Below are 25528 nucleotides of genomic sequence, written 5' to 3' on the forward strand. Positions count from 1 at the left end.
AGATTATTATGTAGTTGGCAACTGAGAGCAATACTTAATGGATACCATCAAATAGTACAACAGGTAAGTCCTTTAAAAGGTTTGTTTTAAGCAAGGATAAGAAATTACTAAATTAACTTTTTTAGAGGACTACTTGCAGAATGTAACAGACTGGTTTAATAGTTGCTGAATTTTATAGGTTTCATCTCTCTTAAATATTTTAAGGATCCACGCATTATATAAAATGTTTTCTGTCTTGGAATCCTCAGCACATTTCTGGGTAGCATTTGTTCTGAAACTGATTTCCATCCTGGAGACTTTAGGGTCTTCAAATGTATTCACCCTTATCCATATCCATCACTTTTGAGCGATTTTTTTTTTTTTTGCTGAGGCTGAATAGTGGTAGTAAGAAGAAATCCAGGACCCATTTAGGAGTTGTAGAGTATCTGTGGCAAAAATGGGAATGTAGTTTTAGATTAGTAACAGAAGAGATGTGGTGGAGATCGCTTAGGATCATCTATATGTACTTAATGAACATAGGTGTAAATACAGCACAGGTGATATAACAGGCAGGATTAATCTTTTTTTTATAACTGGAAGTTTGTATTTTTATTATTTTGAAAGATTTTATTTATTTGAGAGAGAGAGAATGGGGAGAGGGAGAAGCAGACTCCCTGCTCAGCAGGGAGCCCGATGTGGGGCTTGATCCAGGACCCCGAGATCATGACCTGAGCCGAAGGCAAACGCTTAACTGCTTAACCAAATGAACCACCCAGGTGCCCCTGAAAGTTTGTATTATTGATCACCACCCATTTTACCCTCAGCTTCAATGTAGTTATTCTTAAAGTTTAGGTTCTTCTACCTGAAAATTCCTTTAAAAATTAGGAAAACTTAAAAAAAAATCGCTATTACTAAAGAAACCAAAAATAATGCAATGCCTCTTGTAGAAAAATAAATGTAAGTAGAACTGCATTTCTTTTGATGCTTTATTCATTTGTATGTTTTTCCCGGTTTCCTATATTTTTTCTATCTTAAAAGCAGGTTATTATCTATGATAACTGACAATGACAGTCACTCACATAAAGCATTACTGAACCACAAAGAAATATAGGAGATAAACTATTTGATTTGTAGAATGTAGGCTGTCATTGCTGGCAGCATAATTACTGCAGATTTTTAGGGGGATGTTTAAATTATTTCTCTGTTTTCTCTCCACTGCCTCCTCCTCATCCAGTGTGACTATTTATATTGTATACTAGAGTTTAAGAAATGAATCTATTGAGGTATTTAAATAGCCTGGAAAAAACTTGTTAATAAAGACTAAGTATAATATCTGTAACTGTTTTTCTCTACCAGTTCACCAAGAGGGTTCCTAGAAAAAGTCCCAATTAGTTATTAATCTCCTTCCTGCCCTCCAGTTGGTCATATAGAACCCAGAGTTAGTTTGTCTTTGGTTTATTCTAATATTACTATTCTTTCCTTGTATCGATTTTAACTTTAGTAAATATGGGTCAGAGGAATCAGCAGTCTTTTTCTGTGAATAGGCAGCTAGTAAATTTTTCAGGCTTTGGTGGCCCCTAAAATCTCTGTCACAACTACGTCACTGGTAGAACCAAAGCAACCATAAAGAGGTAAATGAGTGGGCGTGGCTGCATTTCAGTACAGCTTTATTTACAGAAACTGGTATTGGGCTGGATTTAGCCCCTAGGGTGTAGTTCACAAAAATCTGATATACTAGTAAGCTAAGGGGGAAAATACTGTATAGAAGATGGGAAAGTCAAAGATTTGTTTTACAGACTTGCCCATCCAAAGCTATGTTAAGATGTGATTCATATATCTCATGCATTGTTGAAATATCTTTAAATTATTATTTTTCTCCTCTAAAAGAGGGAACAAATTCACAGATTGGCTTTGTTCAGAACTCTGGTGGTAGTGCAGGTATCACAAAAAGTAACAAAAATACAGTATTTTGATTTCAAGCAGAGAAGTGATGTGGAGTTTCATCTAATAAAAAATGTTACACTTGAGAATTTTCTTTGCTTTCCTTTATTCTATAGTTATTTTAGGAATCAAAGATTTCTAGGAAATGGAATTATAACTCTTAAATATTCATCTTTAGAAGTTATTTCCTTTTTGCCTTTTTATTAGTGTTTTTAGTTTAAAGATTGACTCCTTTTGAATTAATATGGGTTAGTTGTGAAAAGACAAAATTAACAATTGTACGTAGTTTTTAAGGTCAAGGGGAAAAATGAAAATACGGTATTGATAATTCATCACTCTAATTAGATTTTTTAATTGCATAGATTTGCCTGATTTTTATATTTTATGTTCTTTCCCCTCCACCCCATACCACCTTTTTTTTTTTTTTTTAAATAATGATGTGGTTTGGTAGATTTGCTAAACTTGATCAGTTGTCAGTGCTGAAGGAACAAAGGAGTGTGTGAGATTTTAAGAGATTTTTAAGTACAATTCGGTATAGCTCACCAAAATAGATTTTAGGGCTTTAATTACTCTTTCAAAATGAAATTGGTAGGTACAGTAGGGATGGTGACAAGTACTTTAGTTCTTAAACTTGTAAGATGTAGATATGTATATTTTTTTCATGTTCACATGGACCTGTATTTTATTTCAGTTTCAGTGTATGGAATATTCATTGTACAAATGAAATTAATTAGAAATGTTTTGATCTAGAGAATGCAGCACTCTCCTGATCTAATGAGCTTTATGATGGAGTTGAAGATGATTTTGGTAAGAATTTGTTTTCTAATACCATATTCTATAAGTCCTGATTTTTTTTAAATTCCTGTAAAAACTAACATGATTGGAATTTAAAACTTAACTCCCAGTCACTTAATGTTTTATTTTACTGTGTGTGTAAATGTGGATGATGCTTTTTTTTTTTTAATTACATGAGGAACAGAACTGTTAGAGGAACCAGATTGATTGTGTCAAACTGAGTACACTTGACGCTAGTCTTGGACAGGTGGTGATATAAAATGTACTCCTGGTTTGTCAGAATTCAACATGTATGGAGAGAATAGGTAGCTACACTTAAAGATCTAATATAGTATATAAATAATTTTGTATATAGCTGCAGATTTCTAAAGAACATGTTAGGCTTCATTACATACATACAGTTATGTATAGTAATTGATTATTCAGTTAATCAGTTATGCATAAAACACTTGAGTTTTTAGTTTATCTATAGACTGTATTATATAAGAAATTTTTTATTATGCAAGTTTTCAACATAAACAGAAGAGGGAAGACTGTATAGTGAATACCCATGGACCCATGACCTAACTTCAGTGTTTTGCCATTTTTCTTCCCCTACTCCTAAAGGAGAAGGGACTAGAGTATTCTTAGATTTATTTGTTTGAGAGAGAGTGTGTGCGTGCAAAGTAGGGCTGGGAGAGGCAGAGGGAGAGAGAGAATCCTCAAGTGGATTCCTGCTGAGTGCGGAGCTAGCTGCAGGGCTCAATCCCAGGACCCTGAAATCATGACCTGAACCAAAACCAAGAGTTGGACACTGATCCGACTGAGCCACCCAGGTCCCCTGGGACTAGAGTATTTTTAAGGAAATCCTGAACATTGTATCCATCCCTCCATGAACATATTGGTGTATACTTCTAACAGCTAAGTGTTTTTTTGTTATGTTTTGTATTTAAATATGCTGTTATAACCCCAACAAACTTCGTGGTAATTTCTTATAGCTGCTTGTTTGTGTCTGTATGCAAACAAAGTCCACACATTGCATGTTGATATGTCTCCTAAGTCTTTTAATTTCTAGCAGTGCTTCGTCTTTCCCCTACTCCTTTTTTTTTTTTTTGAATCGACAAGTTAAATTAACTAGATTATGTGTCCTATAACATTTCTTGCATTCTGGATTTGGTTTATTAGATATTCATAGTATTTTCTAACATATTCTACCTTTTTTGTGATCTAGTCTCATTTGTTCTGGTAAGAATACTTTGTGCTATGTACTTACATTGCATGAGGAGGCACATGGTATTTGATAGTTCCTCTCTTAGTAGAGTTAAGATTGATCAGTTGGTTTAGATCCATCAAATATAAAGTTTCTTACCAGCTTATCACCTAATGATTTTAGCATCCAGTGATAATCATTGCCTACATCCACTATTTCATTAGGGTTTGCAAATGGTGACTTTTAAAAATTCCATCATCTACATTTATTATCTGGAGGTCTTCTGTAGAAAGGACTTCCCTTCATCAGTTATTTGGTTAATTTGAGGTATAGCTCCCGCTGGAGAAATAGGTTCATTGCTTGTTTCTTTTCCTTTTTTTTTTTTTTTTTTTACAAAAATCAGTTTTTAGAGTAATGAGGTAGTGCCTAGCAACTGTCAAAGGGAAATAATGATTTTTTTTTAGTATCATTATGAACTCATGAGTTTTTATATTGACTTTAATCATTGTAATCACTATACCTTTTGATGCATAAATTGTATCATTTTTGGTCAGTGTATGCCCCTTCATCCTGGCTCCTTGGTTCTTTTAACACCGCCCAGACTTTGCTTTCTGACACCAGTTACCCCAGTTTAATGTACTCATCCTTTTTTCAGAACTATAATCAGTTACTTCTCCAAAGAGCCATGGTTTCTTTGTAGGAAACAGTGTTTTGATGCCACAGATCTGGAGACTGGAGTGTTGCTATTACTGGTAGGCCTTTTCAGTGGACAGAGCTAGGAAAAAATACTGTTTAGAAAGAGAATAATTCATTATGAGTTCATATTGATATTTCCAATTCAAATTTGGCATTATAACATTTAAAATTTTATTTTAATGCTTATATTTTACTCTGAAAATCTTGGTTTCTAATATTAACAATTATTTTTTATTATGTTTTACTTGTTATGTTTTACTTATGCTTTTCCTCTATCTCTTTTATATTTGTTTTACAAAATTACAGTACCAATATATTGCTACTAACAATTGAAAACAGTTTATTTTTTTAATTCTTTTTGAATTTTTTATTGTTGGCAGCAGCTGCCACATACTAAGAGCTTAGTTGCTCAAGTTGTTCTGAGTCCTTTTTTTTTTTTTTTAATCCTCATAACAACCCTCTGAGATAGGGCTTTGGTAAAATGTTTGGGATCAGAAGACAGAGTTTAAAGTCAATTTCTAAAGTTTGAATTTTGACTTACAAATCTGTAAACCCTAACTAATAAGAATTACCAAAATTGATTATGAATTTCCTAAAGGCCAGATTTCATGATAAGCTTAAAAAAGGTAAGGTGAAGAAGTAAAGCATATTTTGGTTTACCTTTCACATTGTAAAAAAGTTTGAAAAAGTTTTTTATTGGGGCACCTGGGTGGGTCAGTCGGTTAAGCATCTGTCTTTGGCTCAAGTCATGATCTCCTGGTCCTGGGATTGAATCCCACATCGGCCTCCCTGCTCTGCGGGGAGCCTGCTTCTCCCTCTCCCACTGCTGCTCCCCCTGCTTGTGCTCTCTCACTCTCTCTCTCTGTCAAATAAATAAAATCTTAAAAAAAAAAGTTTTCTTTTTATCATACTTTTTGTAAGCTATACAAATAAAAGTATATACAAATAAAACTATATATACTGTGTCCCATTAAACTCTTATTATTGGCTTACTTTATGAGGTTGTAAGAACAGATCTATTGGTCATTTAATTTTGAAGAAACACTCATTAGTTTAAGATAAAATAATTGACATTGATCTCTAACAGTATTTAGTACATTTGTTGCTGCATTTCTGAATAAAATGACATGCTATATTTTAGCTTTCTAAAGAAATTGACAGAATTGGTGATAACTATTGCACATTTATGAACAGTATACCTAAACTAATAAAATTCTTACTTTTTTTATTTGTTGGGCTGTGTTGTCAGTAACAGGGTTTCCTATAATGTAATCACCAATGACAGTATTAAGGATGATGTCCAAATGAAATCAGTAGTTATTGACCGAGTTTCCTAGTAATAACTAGGCATATAGTAGGAGTTCAGTATATATTTAATAAATGAACAATTACCTGTATTTTATTTATTTTTAAAGACTTATTTGAGAGAGAGCACACGTGCATGCAAGCAGGGAGAGGGAGAGAGAGAATCCAAGCAGATTCTGAGCTGAGTGCAGAGTCTGATTTGAGGCTTGATCCCAGAACCCTGAGATCATGACCTTAGCTGAAATCAAGAGTCAGATGCTTAACAAACTGAGCCACCCAGGTGCCCCACAATTACCTGTTAAAAGAACTCTGATGTGGTTAGGTTTTTTTTTTTTTTTTTTTTCTATTTTAGGGCTTAGTGGCTGTGTAGCTAAGGCCTTAAAACTAGGAAATGGTAAAGTTAGGATTTAAAACCTTTGTAAAGCCTGTGATCTTTCTAATATGTACCTTGCCTCTTCTCCACAAAGAATGCTTTGATTCTCTGCCTTTGCCCTTTTTCCTATTATGGTTCTGGAATAGGAGTAACTTGTCTGACCTAAGGTAGAAGGTAGAGTTTATGAATGTCCTAAACCTTGGATTAAAATACATTTTTAGGGCGCCTGGGTGGCTCAGATGGTTAAGCGTCTGCCTTCGGCTCAGGTCATGATCCCAGGGTCCTGGGATTGAGTCCCGCATCGGGCTCCCTGCTCCTTGGGAGCCTGCTTCTCCCTCTGCCTCTCTCTCTCACTCTCTCTCTCTGTCTCTCATGAATAAATAAATAAAATCTTTAAAAAAAAAATACATTTTTATTCAAATTTACCATCCATGTATGTGGATAGCAGTATTTAATATTTCTGGATTAAAAAAAATTTCAAAAGAATTGCTGAAGCTGTTTTATATGTAAGTATAGGAACTATACGGACTTGTTTTTTTTTTAGTAACAGGATAATCTTTTTTTTTTTTTAAGATTTTATTTATTTATTTGAGAGAGAACACATGAGAGGGGGGAGGGTCAGAGGGAGAAGCAGAGGGAGAAGCAGAAGCGGGCAGGGAGCCCGATGTGGGACTCGATCACAGGATTCCAGGATCATGACCTGAGCTGAAGGCAGTCGCTTAACCAACTGAACCACCCAGGCGCCCCAGGATAATCTTAATAGTAAAAATTTTGTATGGACTATCAGGCACTTTATAGATAACATTAGGTATTTAGTTTATTAAAAAAGCAGTATACTCCTGTCTTCTAGGAGCTTACCTTCTAATTAAATCCAAACTGACATTTTGGGTTTTACAAACTTGCTTTCACAATTTTGTTGTTGTTTTTATCCTAAAGCAGATTTAGAAAGTAGTTTCAGTTAATAGTCCTGATTTTGAAATACTGTTTTGTAAAATCTTTCTAGTATTATCTCAATTTAATAGTATCCTATCCTTGTTTAAAAACAAAGGGTAAGGACTAATAGATTAAATATATACTTAAAAAAGAATTATACCTTTTATTAGGGTTGTAGTTAACAGAAACATAATTTTTATACTTGTTCTCATCTGGTTTTATTTACTGTATCTGACTTTTTTATTTCTTATTTTTTAGATCATATGAACATCTGTGTAATTTGCAGATACATTTATTTTTACTTTCCAAATAAGATTTTTGTCTAGGTTAGCACCTTTGAAGTAATTGCTAATATTCAGCCTCAGCAATTCTAGTAATGTTTGTATTGCTTGCAAGAAAAAAAAAAGTTAGTTTTTTTGGGGGGGGGGATTGGGATACATAAACCATCTTGAAGATGATGATTCCGCATAGATGGAAAAACACTTAACCTGGCCTGGGAGTAATAAAGAATGTAAGTCAGTGAAAGAAAGTAGCAGGTGATTATTTACTGTGGTAATAAAGGATTTTTGTTTGTAAGGGTGTGATTCATAACTGTATACAAATATATCTGTCTAAACAATGTACTTAAAGAGTTCAGGCTTTTCTTAAAGGTGCATGTTTCTTTATATCAAAGTTATAGCCACAGGAATAGAAAAATAGTGATGCCTTGAGGGTATTTTTAAACTCTTGTCATCTCTGATAGGCATAATAGTCTAGGAAAATATTAAAATCTGAAGTTTTTAAATGTGAAAATTGACATTTTCACATAATCTTCAATGCTGTCTTTTAACTTTTTCCTGTCTTTGTATGAGAAGGGGAATGATTCAGCTGGAATTTCTATAAGAATACTGGACACTTTAGTGAGGCACAAAGGAGATTATGAAGTTGTTTTGTAATCAGATAGTAACAATTTACTGTCTAGCAATCCACAGCAGATTCAGTTTTTTTCTTTTAAACAGGAGGTTGCTTTAAAGAATAAACAAGAGTTGTATGCACCACCTCCTCCTCCCCAGTTCTACGCAAGCCTCATTGAAGAGATAGGAACTCTTGGTTGGGATAAGTATGTCTATTTTAAAATGTTTCAGAAATGTCTTTTTTTTTTTCTTTTTACACATTGCAGTTTATTTGCAGTTTTAGCAATTTATTTTTTACCTGTTTTTAGTCAGCGTTTCATTATAATTAGAACTTACTTGATTATAATTGATACCTGATCCTTATTGTGGTTATGAATTAAAGAGATATCATCATTAACAAACTGATCTACAAAGTAAAATAATAAAATTTTGAAAAGGAACATTTTTATGTATGAAGTAAGATTTTACCATAATTTTACTGAACATGAACGTTATTTTAGTTTTATTGAGGTATAATTGACAAATAAGATTGTAATATTTTTAACATGTACAATGTGGTGATTTGATTTACATGTACATTGTGGAAGGAGTCACATAAACTCATTAACATATCTATCACCTCACATAATTGCTTTTTTTTTCCCGGATGTTTTTTGGGTCATTGTTCTTGTGACTGTTATAGAATGGAGACTTTTAGGAACTTCTGATTGCCATTTTCACTGACATCTTGCTATATGTTTTCTGTTTGTCTTATGCATTTTGTGTTTTTTTCTCTTTATCTGCTTTCATTTGCCTTTATTTGGATTAATCAAGAATTAAGTTATGCATTCTTTTATTACTCTTTTAGAATTACCTTGGAGATTTCAACATATGTATAGCAAAATACACATTTTTACTTTTACCAATTTTCTTATAATGGGAGGATCTAAAACTCAATGTATTCACTTCTCTACCTGTTGTGTTATTGTTATCATGCATTTTAATTCTATATTTAAAATTGGCAAACATTGTTTTTAAAGTCAATGTATATGTATATATTTATATATATATACACACAATTATATATTTATATATTATGCAGTATGTATGTATAATTTGTATGTAATTTGTGTATTTCTCCCAGTGTTCTTATTTTTTTATTTTATTTTTATTTTTTAAAAAGATTTTTATTCATTTGAGAGTGAGAGAGAACACAAGCAGGTGGAGAGGCAGAGGTAGAGGGAGAAGCAGACTCCCTGCTGAGCTGGGAGCCCCACTTGACGCGGGCTTCCTTCCCAGGAACTGGAGATCATGATCTGAGCCGACGGCAATGCTTAACCGTCTGAGCCACCCAGGCGCCCGGTATTTTTTTTATTTTTTAATTTTTTTAAAAGATTTTTATTTACTTGAGAGAGGAGGAGCAGAGGGAGGGGGAGAAGTAGACTCCCCACTGAGCAGGGAGCCTGATGTGGGGCTCCTGATCCCAGGACCCTGGGATCATGACCTGAGCCCAAGGCAGATGCTTAACTGACTGAGCCACCCGGGTTCCCCTCTCCCAGTGTTCTTTATTCCTTCCTGCATTTCTGTCTTTCTGTCTGGAATCTTTTTTCTTCCTCACTAAATAATTTCTTTTAATATTTTTTTGATATATAATCAACATATAATACTAGTTTTAGGTGTATAACGTAGTGATATATGTATATATTATGAAATCACAACAGTTAGGCTAGCTAACCTCCATCATCACACATACTTAACACATTGTTTTTCTAGTGATGAGAGCTTTAAAGATTTACTCTTTCAGCAACTTCCAAATATATATTACAGTATTATTAATTATAGTCACCATGCTGTACATTACATAAGTGGAAGTTTGTACCTTTTGACCACCTTCATTCATTTCACCTCTGCCTCTGGCAACACCAGTATGTTCTCTGTATCTATGAGTTCACTTTTTTTTTCTTAAACTCGACATATAAATGAGAGATCATATAGTGTTTTTCTCGGACTTGTTTTATGAGGTGTAATGCTCTCAAGGTCCATCCATATTGTCGTAATAGCAGGATGTCCTTTTTTATGGCTGAATAGTATCTCATTGTATATTTGGTGGGTGTGTGTATGTATATATGTATATGTGTGTGTGTATACACACACACACACACTAAGTTTTCTTTCTCCATTCATCTGTTAGTGGATACTTAGGTTGTTTCCATGTCTTGGCTATGGTAAATATTGCTACAGTGAATTTGGGGTTGCAGATACCTCTTCAACATTTTGATTTTGTTTTCTTTGGATATATACCCAGAAGTGGAATTGCTGGATCAAATGGCAGTTCCAGTTTTAATTTTGGAGTGTGTACAGATTTATAATTGCTGTATCTTCTGTGGATTTTTCCTTTTATCCTTAAATGTTTCTTTTAATCACTGGTAATACTTCTTGCCTTAATGTCTACTTTGTTAGATATTAGTATAACTACACTTGATTTCAGTTTTTTTTTTTTTAATTCTCTGCCTTTTCCCGTATTTTCTTTTATAATTGTTTAAAAATATTTTCTACTAATTCCCATAATCTAGATCCCCTGGAGTCTGTTTTTAATTTTCTTTCTTGTGGTTTTCAGTCATATCTGTTGCCATATCTTGGCATTCCCAGTACTTCCCCCCCCCCCCAAATTGGCTTTCTTTCTCCTTCCCTCTCCCTTCCTTCCTTTCCCTTCCACTCCCCTAGCCTCTGGCAGCCACTGATATTTTTATTGTCTCCACAGTGTTGGATTTTCCAGAATGTCATATAGTTGGAATCATACATTATGTAGCCTTTTCAGATTGGCTTCTTTTACTTAGTAGTATGTGTTTAAATTTCTTCTTAGTCTTTTCATGGCTCATTAGCTCATTTGTTTTTAGTACTGAATATAGTTCCATTGTCTGAATGTACCAGTTTATTCATTCCCTTACTAAAGGACATCTTGGTTAGTTTCTGAGTTTTGGCAGTTATGAATAAAGCTGCTATAAACATCTATGTCCGGGGTGTGTGTGTGTGTGTGTGTGTGTGTGCGCGTGTGTGTGTGTATTAGTGTGTGTTTATCCACATTGGTAAATACCAGGGTCTACTACTATTTTTTTTTTTTTTTTACTTTTTTATTTAAATTCCAGTTAGTTAAGGGGCACCTGGGTGGTGCAGTCAGTTGAGGGTCTGACTCCTGGTTTTGGCTCAGGTTGTGATCTCAGGGTCATGAGATGGAGCCCCTTTCTGAGGTCCACGCTCTGCACAGAGAGTCTACTTAAGACGGTCTCTCCCTCTCTCCTGCCACCCCAACCCCCACGCGTGTGCACCTGCTTTCTCTCTTTCAAATAAATCTTTAAAAAAAATAAATTCCAGTTAACATACAGTGTAATATTGGTTTCAGGTATACAGTACAGTGATTCAGCACTTCCATACAGCACTGTGTGCTCATCACAGCAAGTGTACTCCTTATATCATCACCTGTTTAACCCTTCCCTCCACCCCTTCTCCTCCAGTAACCATCAGTTCTCTATAGTTAAGAGTCTGTTTCTTGGTTTGTCCTCCCTTTTTTTTCCCCCTTTGCTTGTTTTGTTTCGTTTCTTAAATTCCACATGAGTGAAATCATACAGTATTTCTTTTTTTTTTGAAATCATATAGTATTTCTTTCTCTGATTCTCTTATTTCACTTTCTAGCTCCATCCATGTCATTGCAAATGGCAAGATTTCATTCTTTTTTATGGCCGAATATTGCATTGTATGTATATACCACATCTTCCTCATCCATTCATCAGTCGATGGACACTTGGACTGTTTCAATAATCTGGCTCTTGTGGATAATGCTGATATAAACATTGGAGTGCGTATATCCCTTTGAATTAGTATTTTTGTATTTTGGGTAAAGACTTAGTAGTGCAATTGCTGGATCATAGGGTAGTTCTATTTTTAACTTTTTGAGGAACCTCCACACTGTTTTCCAGCGGGGCTGCACCAGCTTGCATTCTACCAGCAGTGCAAGAGGGTTCCCCTTTCTTTATATCCTCACCAACACCTGTTGTTTCCTGTGTTGTTGATTTTAGCCTTTCTGACAAGTGTGAGGTGATACCTCATTGTAGTTTTGATTTGTATTTCCCTAATGATGAGTGATGTTGAGCATCTTTTCATGTGGGCCCCTACTTTTTAATAGTAAAAAGTAAGGGGCTTTTCTTTATTTTCACAATTGAATCAATAGAAAATTGAATACTGTAAAACAAAGTAAAAATGTAAAACCTGAACTCTCTTGGTCTGTGCTCAACAAAATGACTGTGACTACTCTTTCTTTAAAAACAAAACAAAACAAAAAACCCAAAAAAACAAAAAAAACCCCTGAAAAACTGGCAAAAGGGGAGAAATGAGGAAACTGACTTAATTTCCAGATATTTTAGTTAATACACATTTTCTCACTGTCTCTTAACTGGTTGTTCTTCAGTATTTGCCCTTGTTCATTAAGGCTGCTGTGCTATGCCTAATGATCTTTGAGTGTTAGAAATTGTGTATAAAAAAGTTTAGAGGTTCTAGATGATGATATTTTCTTGTGCAAAGGGTTTACTTTTTCCTTTGCTGAGAAATAGAGTAGGGGCAGGTTGCTATAATCCTGTTAAAGACTGAACTGGTTCAGGTTGGGCTATAGTTTTTGTAGGACTCAATGTAATTCTTCCTAAGTTGTAACCCTTTAGAACTTTTAAGCAAGAGCTGAGTGTGTTCACTGGTATTTCTCCCTTGGTAGATCCTAAACTCTTATGTGTGTCTCTTCACAAGGCCAGTTTACCTCCCAGTTGGAGCCAGGGGGTCCATTTTTGACAATGCTTCGTCTGACTCTTTTTTGCTTTACTTTTAGGGGTAGCCCTCCAAGGGTTCCCACTGAGAGCTTGGGGATATTTACTGGGGCTTTTACCGGTGTGGGTTCTAAATTTTAATTAATTTCTCCTCAGTATTATGGGCTATCTAAATATTCCCCCCTTGGTTTTCACTGGCTTTCTGCTTAGGTTTTTTTTTTTATCCTTGTCGCTTGCAGTTCAAGGATTTATCAAAGGTTTTGATGGAAAATTGCCCAAATATTAGGACAAGGTTCCTGGCCCTGCCTTTCCACTAGATTCTGGCCCTTTAAAAGTCTGTTATTTTTGTTTCTCTAACCTCAAGAGATTTCCAGAAATGCTGCTGTATGGTTTTTTTGTTTGTTTTGGTTTGCTCCTTAATAGCAGCTTTCCATCTGTGCCCTTTGCCCAAATCCTTCTTCTCTTGCCCCAGGCCCAGAATTGGTAAATAAGCTGAGGGAAAAATGGCTGCAGTATTGGCTTATCTCTCCACTGTTCCCCTTTTTCAGGACCTTGGTTCTTTAGGTCTTTGTTGCCTTAGCAATTCTTTGATGCCTCCAACCTTTTTTTTTCCCTCTTGCATCAGACTACTCTAGTAGTTCTCAGTGGAAGTGTAGGTCTGTAGCAAGGTACTCCATTTTAGCCTGAAATGGTTGTTACATATAACTTTAAATGTACTATTGTGGTGGTATCGAGGACTGTTAATGTTATTCGTGTGATTAGGCATTATTTGATAAGGTGCCATTCCTGAATAGGATTTGGGAAAGATGGAACTTTTAAATAAAATTTAGCATAACAAGAAGAGGGGAGACAGAAGACAAGTAATGAATTGAGATGAACTAATAGTAGTTTGGCTGGAAGTATGAAGATTTGTCTTGAGGCACTGACATCATGGACCTGGTCATTGTTTGGATTTAAGGTGATAGAGAAAAATCATGTTGACTTATTTTCAGATGCTTAAACGTTAAGATCTTAGTGTTTAGAGGATACTTAGGATTGTAGGAAGGACTTGGAAGGGGAAGCCCTTTTCTAAGTGGTTGTGACACATTTGGAAGAACTCCAGTTATGAAGTAGTTGAAGCATTGAGAATGCAAATATGAGATTTGTGAATCATTTGTTTTTTCCCCAACTAACTGTTGAATACCTATAATGTAAGGCAGTGGATATCCATAGGCAAGACTTAAGGTCCCTCAAGGAACTTATATCTAGTGGGAGAGTCAGAATTTAAGTAGATGATCACAGTAGTACTTAATTCTAATTGTGATAAGTACTATAGAATATAATTACAGGATTTTTTGAGAGCCATTAGCAACAAAGGTATAAGAGAAATAGTGCAAGTATTAAAATACTTTATGGAATAAGTGTTTTTTAGGGACAAATAGAAAGTATTGAGTTTTGCTTTGCATTATATGTATTGTTCTGATGTGGGAGAAAAAGGAACAGATGTCTAGCTTGGATAATAGATGAAGCCAAAAGGAAGGTTATGAATGCCTCCATCATAGCACTGATCACAATATGAATGCTTGTCTCTTTCTTAGACTAAGATTATTATAAAAAGGAACTTCCATTTATGAAGTTTCTGTTGTATGCCATTGACTGATATAGCCACTTTATATACTTCCTACTTAATTCTCAGAATAAATTTCAAGATACATATTTTTATGTTCAACTTAATATATAAAATGTGTATGTAGCCAAGACTGGCTACATAACAGTCCTTGCGCATTCTCTGTGAATGATGCTACCTGGAATTGTGCTTTGCAGTAGCCTGGTATGGAGCCTTTAATAAAGTTCCCTCAAATACTTGGGAGATAGTTTTTATTTGCTTCACCCTCTGTGTGTGACTGTCTCATCATGGATAAAATTGGCCACATGCAAAATTAACCCATCCTGAGAGATAGTTTCGAAATCTGTTGCTTAAGATTTGTGAAAGATCAAAGTTTAATTATAGTGACTAGTATGCATGATTGAACTAGAATATAGCTGCTGTTACTGAATCATTTGTTTCATAGTCTTTACAAATGAGGAATGTGTTAGCAAAAGAGAAGTTGTTTGCGTGGATTGTCAGAAGCCAGAGAATAAGATTTTCTCAGTATTTATTCAGTGCTTTCTGGAGTAAGAAACTCTATCAATTTTATTTTTGTGATTTAATTCTTAAATCAGGTCTGGTATTGTTGGCATTGGGTTTCAGACCATCAGAGCTAACACTGAGACTTGAATTATGCTATCCACATACTAGAATTGCTACCTTTTGAGGCCTGCCTGAACAGCTGGCCAGCTTCTTAATTTAAAATATCTCTTAAAATGACACACACAATAATACGCATGACAAATTGATTTGAATGGATTGTCAGAATCTTGATGATTTGTAGGCCATGTCAGTATATCTATATTTTCCTTATACTCTAAATAATCTTGAGATTTTTTAGTGTAATGGTAAAATCCGATAATGAAAGAAAAATCTTTTTTTAAGGTAATCAAGACCTTGCTGTGTTTTTAAATTACATAACTGACATATCTAATCAGTTCTATAGGATGAGGCATTATAAAAAATTAGGAAGTGGCGCCTGGGTGGCTCAGTCAGGTAAGCGTCTGCCTTGGGCTCAGGTCATGATCCCAGGGTCCTGGGATGAAGCCCCACATCGGGCTCCCTGCTCAGCCAGAAGCCTGCTTCTTCCTCTCCCTTTCCCCCCTCCCGCTTGTGATTCTCTCTCTCTCTGTCAAATAAAATCTAAAAAAAAATAGAAATATTTAGAATATGATTGAAATCTTTTTTCCTTTATTCACATACATTTTTTAATAGAAATGACACTGAGAATTAGTAACTGACCTTAAGTTTGATTGCTGTTGTTGTAATTTCTGTACTTGTTTCAACTTGTATAAAAACACACTAAAAACAGCTAGTTGTCTGGAGGGTAAAAAGATGATAGTAAGACAGTCGGTGATTTTGGGTGTTAAACAGTTCTCAAATGTAAGTGATGCAAAAAGCTGTCTTGATAGGTTTCTGTTCACTTCTGCTTGTGTTGTTTTGCAGAATGGTTCATTAAAAGGATAAGAATTAGAGTCCTTGGGGTTTAACAGGATTTTCTGTTAAGAAACATTAAGACGTTAAGGACATTAAGAATGTCCTGGAGTTGAAAGCACTGAATACTTTTTGTTATAAGTAGGTTGATCTACATCCCACTTTACCTAGGATAATCCTAATATATGCCTTTTATCCTGGCCTCTTTCAGTCTCCGAAGTGTCTCAATTTGGAAGAAATGTAAAGTCATCTTAGTTATAAGATACCTTATGTTTATTTTAGTAATCACATGGCCCTAGGTAATTCAGAGATTAAATAGTTCTAACAGGGGAAGTGTGATCTGATGGTTTTATTCTTTTTTTAGGCAGCATCTTTATCGGTTAGAGTGAGTAGAATTCAACTAGTTGGCCTTTTAAATTTGTCTAGGGAAAGAGCTGAGTTTTAGTAAATTTGTTTCGCTTTTGAAAGATTGTAAATACATACGAAGTTGGATTTTTAATTAAGTATCTTATTTTGGTAATAGGCTTATTAATCCACTGATAGTGATATTTTCTATAATGCTCAATGCATTTTAAAGATCTGTTTACCATATTGGGAGAAATGGAGATACTTGTTATGAGGAAATTAATTCCAGTAACTAGACAAGAGCTTTAATTCTGATTTATCAGCTGTGTGACCTTGGGCAGGTAATGTAACCTCTCTGAGTCACATTTTCTTTATTTTTCAAATGAAACTAATAATACTTAAGGGTTAAAAAGAAACACGTGTTACTTGATTCAAATAATGCCTTGTGTAAAGTAGGTATAAAGTTGAGCCACTAGTTCACCTAAAAATGTCAGACTATATATGAGTTTTACAGCTCTTAATTAGTGTTATGATTTAATTATAACCAGTAATGATAATTTTCATTGCATAATGCATAAGAACATAGATGTTAATAAGTATGGTTTTCATCCTAAATTACCTTTATCGTAGAGTGCTTTTTCCTCATATATATTCAAATCACTGAATAAGTGCAAATTATCTAATAGTGAAAAAATATGTTTTTCTAAATTGGTAATATGTTTATAGTATGTAATTTAAACAGTTTGCATTCAGTTGTTTAAAACTTGCATATGAATCAATAAATATTAACCAGTCTTGATAGCAGCTTCTCCATGGTTATATAACACCTAGAGCACTGATACAATGCATAGAAGTTTAAAACTTTCATATTCCTTATTAAAAAAAGTTAATTTGATTAGGAAGCAAATATTTACATGAAAAGGAACAGTGTGGAAGGTGAAGTCCTTTTGAAGATTTATTTAAGAGAGAGCGTGTGCGGTTGTGCATGGATGTGCAAGTGTGGGGGGGGAGTGCAGAGAGAGAGGGCAGAGACTCTCAAGCAGACTCCCGAGCCCTTGCTGGGGCTCGATCTCACGACCCATAAGATCATGACCTGAGCTGAAACCAAGAGTTGGACGCTCAACCAACTGAGCCACCCAGGCACCCCTAGAAAGATGAAGTCCTTTTGGGCTGCAGATGATTTAGGAAGGTTCTTCCTAAAGGAGGTGGGTATTGGGATAAGCTTGGAAGGAATGTAGAGAGCCTTAAAAAGGAGGCAGTGGTGGACGTAAGTTTGTAGTGATGGAAATGTGCAATTCATCTTTGGACTTTGGAGTATCAATTGCTCACATAAGAGGATTAATATCAGGGCCAGACTGAGAGGTCTTGACTCCTAGACTAAGGATTCTCTATGTGCAAGTGATGGGGACTCACTGACTATTTTTGAGCAAGGGGTTGATATGATTTGAAAAGTACTTAGGAAGTTTGGGGTGCCTGGGTGGCACAGTCATTTAAGCACCCGACTCTTGGTTATGGCTTAGGTTGTGATCTCAGAGTCTTGAGATCAAGCCCTGCATTGGCATTGGGCTCCGTGCTCAGCAGGGAGTCTGGGACTCTCTCCCTCTCCCTTTGCCCCTCCCACTCATGTTCTCGCTCTTTCTCTAAAATAAATAAATATTTAAAAAAATAAAAAGTACTTAGGAAGATTAATTTAGTCATGAAAGGCAGAATAGATTGACGTACAGAAGATACAAGAAGATGCCAATTAGGGAGATTGTTTTTTTGAAGTAGTTACTGCTTAAACCTGAGGGTGGTGGTTAAGATGGAATTGATGCTTTATTAAAACATGAAGGTCTTAGGGCGCCTGGGTGGCTCAGTCGTTAGGCGTCTACCTTCGGCTAGGGCCATGATCTCAGGGTCCTGGAATGGAGCTCCACATCGGGCTCCCTGCTCAGCGGGAAGGCTGCTTCTCCCTCTCCTACTCCCCCTACTTGTGTTCCCTCTCTTGCTGTGTCTCTCTCTGTCAAATAAATAAATAAAAAATATTTAAAAAACAAAAAACCATGAAGGTCTTTAGTCTGCCTTTTGATGTTATTGCTACATATATGCATCTAGATGTTTAAAGAAAAGCTCTGTAACTTAAGCTGTTGGTCAAAATAAGTACTGTTATTTCAAGAGAAAGCAAATTTGTTTTGTCTCTCTGTACTGATACCATTCAGCTTTTAACAAAAACAGCAGAAACCTCTATGAAGCTTAAGTATTAGTATCCTTTTTCAAATGTTCTAAAAATTTAACTCAAGTGTAGTGTCATTTTATTGTAAGCAGTAACTTATAAAGAAATGCAGCAAATGATAAATACAAAGTGCCAAAAATATATATTCTTTAAATTTTTTATTTGTGTTTTTATATTTTCTTAGTCAATTTTAGAATATGCCAAAGTAATAACACCAAAACTTCTAAGTATAAATTTTAAATGTGATTTCATAACTTTTCAAAAATTTGAGCTTTTCAGTGATTTTCCTAAATTTATTATTTATATGAACTTATATTTTATTTAAATGAGCGAAACTGTTTATTCCATATTGTCTAAATTGAGATTCCCCAACTTTACAATAAAGCAGAACATTTGAAATATACTTTTTTTCAGAAAAATTGATTTTGATATTACTTGTAAGATTTTATCACTTTTTCCTCTCCTTTAATAATCTCTTCCATAGACCAAACACCAAGATATTCTTTCCTATTGTGGATAGAAATACATTGTATTAGTAAGGGTACAAGCTAAGCTGCCATTAACAAAGAGAACCCTAAATTCTCAGTGTTCCAAACAAGATAGAATTTTATTCATCTCTCATTTAACAGTTGAGAGGTAGGGAGATGGTCAAGAGTGAGTTGGTAGCTCTGTTCCACAAGGTCATCTAAGAACCCAAGTTTCTTTTGTTTCTCAGCCATCTACCCTGGCTGCATTGTTAAGTACATAGTTATTAGCCATATGTGGCTAATGACATCTGTATTTATATTTAAATTACATTAAAAATTCAGTGTCCATACCGGCTGTATTTTAAATTCTTCATAGCCACACGTGACTGTGGTTACTGTTCTGGACAGTGCAGGTAGAAACCACCTCCATCATTGCAGAAGGTTCTGTTGGTCAGAGCTGCTCTAAGAGTATTGTGCCTGTCTGCATGGTTTTTGCTAGCTCATAATGGCCTAAGTTCTAGTCTGTAGGTAGGGAAAATGAGAGGGGTATGGGATGAAAGCACAGGTTTGTTATAAATGATTCAAGAGATGCACATACCCAAACTGCTTACAGTTCATTGACCAAGATTTAGTGGTGATATCCTGACACCCTGGAAGGATTGTTAGCTGAGTGGAATGTACCCTAAAATTTGGTTTAGTTAGGGGTGCTGTGGAGGCAGGGATCCTATTACCAAAAGGAAGGAGGTAAGAATAGATAGCAGAGGATGTTTTGTAGTCTAGGTCAGATGTACCGAAGTGTTAATATATACAATAAGGTTTCTTCCTGTCACCTCTTCCTGTCCTATAAAGTAGACAGGGAGTCAGCATGGGTAAAATGTTTAATTTTAAATGACTATGCTGAGATTAACCTATAATTAAAATATTTTTGCTACTTTATTTGAATTCTTAAAGTTCAACAAAATTAACATTGTGATCATTTTGACTGCAAGGCCATTATTTGTGCATGACATTGTTTATCTCTAAGGTATTATCTCTGTCTTAAACTTTGTGGGAAGATGGTGATTTTTTTGTTTGTGTGATTGTGTAAAGAAAGACTAGAACTTTTATTTCTATCTTATTTTATAGATGTCCAATAATTTCTAATAATTTTGATGCTGAGCAGCAGTGTGAAGTATGAAAAGTATTAGGTGGTGATGTAGTTGTTCCTTCTCTCTCGCCACCCCTTCTCACTTTCTGTGTGTTTATTTATCATGATTGTGAACTACTTAGGGCAAACGATGAAGAGCAGCAGTCTTTTTTCACACCATTTGTATCCCTGCTCTGACTCTTAGACAAACACTCTGAAATGTTCATGTTTACAACTTCCATATTTCTAAATAATACTCCTTTTTCAATGTAACTTGATTTATCAGTTTTAGAAATTCCATACTGATTAGCTAATATAATAAAAACGGATTCGACTCATATGCCACCTTTTCTCTCCCTTCTTCACTATTCTTCTTCTATTTGCTTTAAAATTTCATAAACTTCATCATGTCCCTTCAATTAAAGATGTTATCTCTTACTCTCAAATTAGCAATTATATATTTTAGTGTTCCTAATCTTCCTCCCTCATATCTTTTCCCTTCTCTCAATTTTTGTCATCTCTACTTTTTAAATTGCCGTGGTCAAATATATTTACATTAGTTTCTGTAGCTATAATTAAGTCTTTTAGCTTTTGTCTATTGCTGGGTTCTAAAAATTGTAATTAGTAAGCCGTTAAATTTTTAATGACTACATAAATACTTTTCACTGAAAAGCTAATGGTAGAGCAATTACAGTTTTCGTCATAGCTTTATTGTTTATAACTTAATTTAAAATTCCTTCATCCTTTTTGGTTTCTTCTTTTTTTTTTTTCTCTTAATTGTGTCTTGTATATAGGTCATACCCTCTAGTCTCTATATTCTACATACTTTTCTTTTTTGGCCAGTTTCTTCCTCCTGGAGCCTTCTTTCTTCCTCTTCTAATCTGTTTTGTCAGTCAGTACTTTACTAACCACTTTTCGTTTTTATAGTATCTGTTGGAAATTTCTTTTGTTGATGTTTATTCCTTCTTGTTCTTTTTGTTAGCTGTGGGTTTATTTATAACTTTTAAAAATTGCTCTGTTTTTGTTTTGGTGATTCGAGGATATAAATGCATGGGCTCATCTCAATATCTTGAATCTGAACTGTCGATGTTTTCAGAGTCAGATGCCCATATATCTGAACCTTAGAGTCCTATTGATGACACATGTGATAAAGTCTCATGTTCTAAATTTTTGGGGGAAGACGGATTTGAGATGTTTACACATACAGCTGTAAGAAAATAATTATATATATAAAGTCATTGATATTCTAATGTAAATGTTTTTTCTAGAATAATTTTACTTTGTTTTCTAAGACTCTAGACTTTTCATAGTTTCTGATACAAATTTCTTCTGTTGATAAAGATTGTTTTGTTTTGGGCGCCTGGGTGGCTCAGATGGTTAAGCATCTGCCTCTGGCTCAGGTCATGATCTCCAGGTCCTGGGATTGAGCCCCGCATCGGGCTCCCAGCTCAGCAGGGAGTCTGCTTCTCCTTCTCCCTCTGCCTCTCCCCCTGCTTGTACTCTCTCTCTCTCTCTCGCAAATAAATAAATAAATCTTAAAAAAAGATTGTTTTGTTTTACTTTTTGATTCTACTATTGAAGATATGTATCTTCTTCAGATTTAGATCTGTTTTTCATTACAGCAGTGTTCCATAGCTATTGCCCAGCATTTCTTGAAATTGACCCATTTTACCATTATATCTGGCCAGTGACTAAATGGCATATAGTAATGTTAAAAGAAATGTTTTCTAGGTTAGGAAGCTAATGTTAGTTCTGAACTCTAATGGGTCTCACCATCAGTCCGGGTGATAAGTTGTGCAATACACTTAGGCTACTTTTTATCTTTACAAGAGAATAGTATTGTAAAAATGTCAAAACATATCCACATGCCCAGTTCGCTAGTAAGTATACTGCTAAATTTGAACCTTTTTGGCAGTAGCTTATGCTACTCGGGGGACCATATTTTTACAAAATGATATATTTCAAAGGGTATTGGTTTGCGTTGTAGAAAATTCATGCATTTAGAGCAACTTAAAGCCAAAAACAATTGTGCTGTGCTATAGGTTTGAAATACTAGTCATCTTGAATACGTGTCCAGGTTAAATGTCAGAAGCTATATATTGCATGGAAAGAAAATTTATTGTTAGCAGATTGGACTGTACCTGTGCTTATATAACATTTTCCTTGGAGGATCAATTGAGTATATGAATTAATATCAGCCAGACTTTTGTACACTAACATTACTGATAATAAAAGAGAAGTTCATTGAAGAGAAAAACAAATAAAGGAAGCATAAAAGTCCCACACTGTATGAAACGACAGAAATGGATCAAAGAGTTTGACAGGAAGTTTAATGTGTACATAAGTAGAGGCTGACAGCAACATGCTGTGTGTGCCAAAGGTTCCAGTGATGGAAAACCAAAACATAGTGCTCACTGACCACAGCATGAGCCTTGACACACATTGTAAATAATCCAGAGATCTATGACTGCATTAAGCACCAGGCTGGTGTATTAACGGCAGTAAATCTATAGCTGCATAAAGGGCTGGCATGCAGAAATTCCTCTGATTAATTTTTGTAATGGATTCATAGGAATACAGCAAATATTTTCATTTTGAATCCTACCATCCTCCAACTTCCCCTCCCCCCACCTTTGCCCTCCCTAGTATGATCATTTTTTATTTCCTTCTATTCACCAGACTTGTATATGTGGATACTTGTCTCAGTACCATCAAGTTAAAAGCTGAAGATGCTTCTGGTAGAAAGCATCTAATTACCCTCAAGTTGAAGGCAAAGGTATGTGCTTCATTAAACTGTTATTATGGTCAGGAAATACTTTGTGAAATGAACTCTGAATGTTTTCAGTGTAGGGTAGTAGCTTCTAAAAAGATATCTGGTACTTTAAAAAATTTATTTTGGGAAGCTCAGAAAATATACCCACTAGGTTTCCAAAAGCCTAGACATAATTTTGTGTTGCTCTTTTACTGCAAATTTGCTCAAAATACAGACCTCATAATAAAGAAACATTACAAATAAGATTGGGCAGTCTCAAAGTACCTTGAACAAAGAAAAAATTTGAAAGTTTCCGCTATCCCAAGTAAAGTTTCACTTAAGTCTCTTGTCTTCAACTCTTATTATGAATTACATTTGTAGTTCTTATTTCTGAGCATCAACCCACTCGCCAAACACATCCATATGTATACCTTTTTATTCCTTATTTTGGCTGAAATTTTACTTCTGTATTTTAAGAATTTGCAAAGGTTATACCTCCATTTATAGACTCTTTACAGGCTAGTGATCTATAATTACTAATTTTATTGGCACAAAACAGCTATTTCGTCTTTATGTTTTAGTTCTAGATTGTGAATTTTGAGAAATAAGTAGAATAAGCAAGTTCAGCATATTAATCATTTATTTAGTAATCACTAGGAACACATTAGAACTTGAGAAAACCAGGAAATTTAACTTTTTTTAATTGTTCCTAGGAGTCATCAATCAACTCTGTTTCAGAAGATTATAGTGATGAAAAGATCAGTTGTGTTTGTCCATTTTAAAAATGTGTCTGGCATTTAAGCTTTCCATGAGAGAAAATTAATATATAAAGCTGAACTGGGTGACACAGAAAAGTTGGTATCTTATAGTGCCTCTTTATCAGACAAATTGAGAAATGACTCATTCTCTCTTTTTCTCACAGAATATTCAGGTATAGTTTTAAGATTCATGTGTGATAAGTGTTGCAAATATTAGTGGGATAGAAATCTTATTTGTAAAAGAAGTTACATGGAGACTTTTGTCAAAATGAAAAAATTTTTATTTTTTAAATTTTAAAGGTGAGCTTTTTTTTTCCTTCCCTTAAGATCAGGGAGAAATCTTCCTTTATTCTTCCAAAGATCACAAGGTTTCTGTCAGTTACTTCAAAGTTTTAATTGCTTGTATTTTGTACTTTGTACATTGATAAAAATTGCTTTGCTGTTGTGAAGACCAAAATGAAAAATTTTAAATGCATCCTGTCCTGACTGGGTGGTGGTGGTGGTTTTTTAAATAGCCTTATATTTACAAGCTTTTACTAAGGAGATTCCGTCAAGAACAAGATTTTATTATTCCAGTTAATGATATTAGTGGTAGTAGTATCAGGAGGAAGGTTGTAGCTGCTAGTATGGCCCATCCTTTTTACTTTTTCTTATACCTTTTCAGGGTAGATAAGGTGACACTTAATATTTCTTTGAAGAATGTTTTCAAGTTTTTGTAGCATTGATAGCTGTGAAGCACTATTATGGATTCCCTGGCAAGAGAGAAGAGAAGGCTTTATTTAAATTTGGAAGGAATTAAGAAAAAAAATCTGTATCAAAAAAAAAAAGAGTGGAAATGAATGAATCTTATGTTGGTATCATTTATTAGTTCATTTAGTCCATTTAGTCCAGTTAGTTCATTTAGTTCATTTAGTCCATTTAGTTCAGTTTTCATAGACCAAAGTTGTATTTTAGATGTGGTAATTTATTTCTTTAGGAATATTTGGGTCTAGGATTGTCAGTTAAAAACAGTGATAGCTGAAGCTATATGTTAAGAATATATAGTGCAAAATCACAATTAAAACAATTTTAAAAGTCAAGCTGATTTTTTTAAACCTTAATGCAGACTTACTTTTATAAATATACACACCTTTATTTCTTTTACTTGATATTTTTTGACATAGTAAAGGAACACATTTGTTTTGTTTTTTTTCTCTTGAACACCTGTTCTCCCAGGTCTGCCATTCCCCCTCATCTGCCATTCCCACTCACTGTGTTCAGTCCTCAAAGAAAACAATACCAATTTTAATTAAACACTCTTTATTAAAAGTGAATATATAAGTCAAAAAGAAATATAAGGGAAATAGTTGAATTTTGTCATTTTTATAGGTGTCTTTCTATGCAATATTTACAATACATGCTGAACTATGGGATGGAACTATTATCTTTTCTTTAAAAAAGAAGTAGACCAGGGCTTCTTCAGCTTTGGCGAAGATCAGAACTACTTGAAAAATGCAGATGTGTTTCAGAAGCTGGGCACTCTGTGTCTGCTGGCCATTTTTGTAATTTGCTACAGTTTGTATGTGTTTACTTCAAGGAAGCCTTACTGCTTAGATGGTCCAATCACAGAAGGGATTGGGTTAAAAATTTCCTTAGAACAATATGCTATACAATCTAAAAAATATCATATATATATATGTGTGTGTGTGTGTATGTATATATGATGAAAATATTTACTTAATATTATGTAATAATTGTATTCTTTTATAGTTATTGGTTTGATGTTTTTTTTCTGGTGAGATTTGAAAAAACTGTTCATTAAAAATAAGCACTACTTATTTTTCAATTAATATTCCTTTTTTATGTGGAGCTTTTATTGTTGTCAGTTAGACTGCCGAAGTAAAACTTGGCAATTAGTCTCTGGTTTTTATATATCT

At 34.5% G+C, this 25528-nt stretch overlaps 1 protein-coding gene across 2 annotated transcripts in view; it reads left to right on the top strand.

Moving 5' to 3' along the window:
- FANCL (FA complementation group L) overlaps window positions 1-25528 on the top strand; it is an 89707-nt gene that overhangs the window by 17555 nt on the left and 46624 nt on the right. Inside the window, exons 3-6 of one of the 2 annotated variants that reach the window (XM_045884953.3) lie at window positions 3-63; window positions 2671-2727; window positions 8210-8310; window positions 22782-22878. In XM_045884953.3, coding sequence (XP_045740909.1) covers window positions 3-63; window positions 2671-2727; window positions 8210-8310; window positions 22782-22878 — 316 coding nt within the window. The remainder of the gene's footprint in view (window positions 1-2; window positions 64-2670; window positions 2728-8209; window positions 8311-22781; window positions 22879-25528) is intronic. The other variant, XM_045884954.3, reaches the window with a different exon arrangement.

Source organism: Mirounga angustirostris, unplaced genomic scaffold (assembly GCF_029215605.1).
Source record: "Mirounga angustirostris isolate CCGP_5_RB_7025 unplaced genomic scaffold, mMirAng1.0.hap1 SCAF_10, whole genome shotgun sequence".
In the NCBI taxonomy this organism is placed as follows: domain Eukaryota; kingdom Metazoa; phylum Chordata; class Mammalia; order Carnivora; family Phocidae; genus Mirounga; species Mirounga angustirostris.